At 64.3% G+C, this 2,311-nt stretch overlaps 1 protein-coding gene across 2 annotated transcripts in view; it reads right to left on the bottom strand.

The window, feature by feature from the left end:
* The window catches only part of LOC144947880 (calcipressin-2-like), a 32,914-nt gene extending 30,945 nt beyond the window's left edge, over positions 1 to 1,969 (bottom strand). The window contains exons 1-2 of one of the 2 annotated variants that reach the window (XM_078877255.1): positions 1,811 to 1,969; positions 1,449 to 1,662 (exon numbers count right to left, since the gene is read on the bottom strand). In XM_078877255.1, coding sequence (XP_078733381.1) covers positions 1,449 to 1,535 — 87 coding nt within the window. In that variant the 5' untranslated portion in view covers positions 1,536 to 1,662; positions 1,811 to 1,969. The remainder of the gene's footprint in view (positions 1 to 1,448; positions 1,663 to 1,810) is intronic. The other variant, XM_078877256.1, reaches the window with a different exon arrangement.
* Between the last annotated feature and the right edge of the window lie 342 nt (positions 1,970 to 2,311).

Genomic DNA, 2,311 nt, shown 5'->3' with positions numbered 1-2,311 from the left:
CGTTGCCCGTAGACACACGCACACACACACGTGCACACGTGCACACACACACACACGCGTACTGTTCACACACATACACGTGCATACACACACCTACGTATACACGTGTGTATACGTACGTGTGTGTGTGCACATACACGTGTGTTGGCACAGTAGCGGGTACGGGTGGTGCATCAGCCAGTCATCTCGGTCATCTCGGTCAGTCGACCCGTGGCACCTGCTGGGTTTGCCCCGTGGCCTCCTGTGGCCTCAAGGTGCACATAGCCTGGCACAAGCGCCGTGGTGACGTCACCGCCACTTAGTGGCGAATGTCGGTTGTTGTTGTGTATACGCACACCCGTGGTGGTGGTGATGGTGGTGATGGTGGTGGTGGTGATGGTGATGGTGGTGCTGGTGGTGCTGATGGTGGTGCTGCTGGTGGTGCTGGTGGTGCTGATGGTGGTGGTGGTGATGATGGTGCTGGTGGTGGTGGTGATGGTGGTGGTGATGGTGGTGCTGGTGGTGATGGTGGTGGTGGTGCTGGTGGTGGTGCTGATGGTGGTGGTGATGGTGGTGCTGGTGGTGATGGTGGTGGTGATGATGGTGCTGGTGGTGGTGATGGTGGTGAATGTGAGCGGGTGGTTGATTCACCGCCCGTGGTGGTGGTGGTGGTGCTGGTGCTGGTGGTGGTGCTGGTGGTGGTGATGGTGGTGGTGATGGTGGTGGTGGTGATGGTGGTGGTGATGGTGGTGGTGGTGATGGTGGTGCTGGTGGTGATGGTGGTGGTGGTGCTGGTGGTGGTGCTGATGGTGGTGGTGATGGTGATGGTGGTGCTGGTGGTGATGGTGGTGGTGCTGGTGGTGGTGGTGATGGTGGTGGTGGTGATGGTGGTGCTGGTGGTGATGGTGGTGGTGGTGCTGGTGGTGGTGCTGATGGTGGTGGTGATGGTTATGGTGGTGCTGGTGGTGATGGTGGTGGTGGTGATGGTGGTGGTGATGGTGGTGGTGGTGATGGTGGTGCTGGTGGTGATGGTGATGGTGGTGCTGGTGGTGGTGGTGCTGGTGGTGGTGGTGCTGGTGGTGATGGTGATGGTGGTGCTGGTGGTGGTGGTGCTGGTGGTGGTGGTGCTGGTGGTGGTGAATGTGAGCGTGGTGGTGAATGTGAGCGTGGTGGTTGTGGTGGTGGTGAATGTGAGCGTGGTGGTTGATCCACCACCCGTGGTGGTGGTGCTGGTGATGGTGGTGCTGCTGGTGCTGGTGGTGCTGGTGGTGCTGGTGCTAGTGGTGGTGGTGCTGATGCTGGTGGTGCTGGTGGTGAATGTGAGCGTGGTGCTGGTGCTGGTGGTGCTGGTGGTGCTGCTGGTGCTGGTGGTGGTGCTGGTGGTGGTGAATGTGAGCGTGGTGGTGGTGGTGCCGGTGCTGGTGGTGGTGGTGAATGTGAGCGCGGTGGTTGCTCCACCGCCGTGTTACCTGCGCGTCCTCGCCCAGGGGTCCCGCGTGCGCGAAGTCGGCGACGAGAACGGCGCTCGACTCGCAGCCCCCGCGCCGCGCGGGCATCGCGGGGGGCCGGGGAGACGCGGCCAGGGCCGGCACGGGGACAGGAGCACACCAGCTCTTGACGATGCTGCTGCTGCTGATGATGCTGCTGATGATGATGAAGCCGGCCTGGCGCGAAGTTCTGCTGCTGGAGTGCGCGACGAGGTCGTTGTGTCAGCTACGTGCGACAGCGCACCGGGAGATCGAGGGGGTGGTTGGTGGTGGTGGTGTGTGTGTTGATATCCCACCGTGGGATAGAGGAGGTTGGTGGATGGTGGCTGTGTTTGAAGTCTCACCTGGAGACACAGGAGGAGGAGCAGGAGGGGGGCACGAGAGGGCCCGGGACGCGATGTGCCTCCTCCTGCGAGCTCGGGGCCGCGCAGGCTGATGTCCGCGTCGCTCTCAGCTCGCCCGCCTATAAAGCGCGCGTCACCGCTCGCTGCTCACGCGTCACTCCCCCCCCCTCTCCTCCCTCCCCCCTGCCCCCCCCCCCTCTCCTCCCCCTGCCCCCCCCTCTCCTCCCTTCCCCTGCCCCCCTCTCCTCCCTCCCCCTTACCCCCCCCCTCTCCTCCCTCCCCGCGGGGTGGCAGAGGGAGACGACGCGCGGTCAAGGGCGTCGCGACTCTCAGCGCGAGCGGCAGCCCAGTGCCCTCCCCCCCACCACCAATACCCCGGGTCCCACGTGCCCCCCCCCACCACCAATACCCCGGGTCCCACGTGCCCCCCCCCACCACCAATACCCCGGGTCCCACGTGCCACCCCCACCACCAATACCCCGGGTCCCACGTGCCCCCCCC

This window comes from Lampetra fluviatilis, chromosome 47 (genome assembly GCF_964198595.1).
Source record: "Lampetra fluviatilis chromosome 47, kcLamFluv1.1, whole genome shotgun sequence".
Classification (NCBI taxonomy): domain Eukaryota; kingdom Metazoa; phylum Chordata; class Hyperoartia; order Petromyzontiformes; family Petromyzontidae; genus Lampetra; species Lampetra fluviatilis.
The sequence above is the reverse complement of the archived record's forward strand: the minus strand, read 5'-3'. Positions and strand labels throughout refer to the sequence as shown.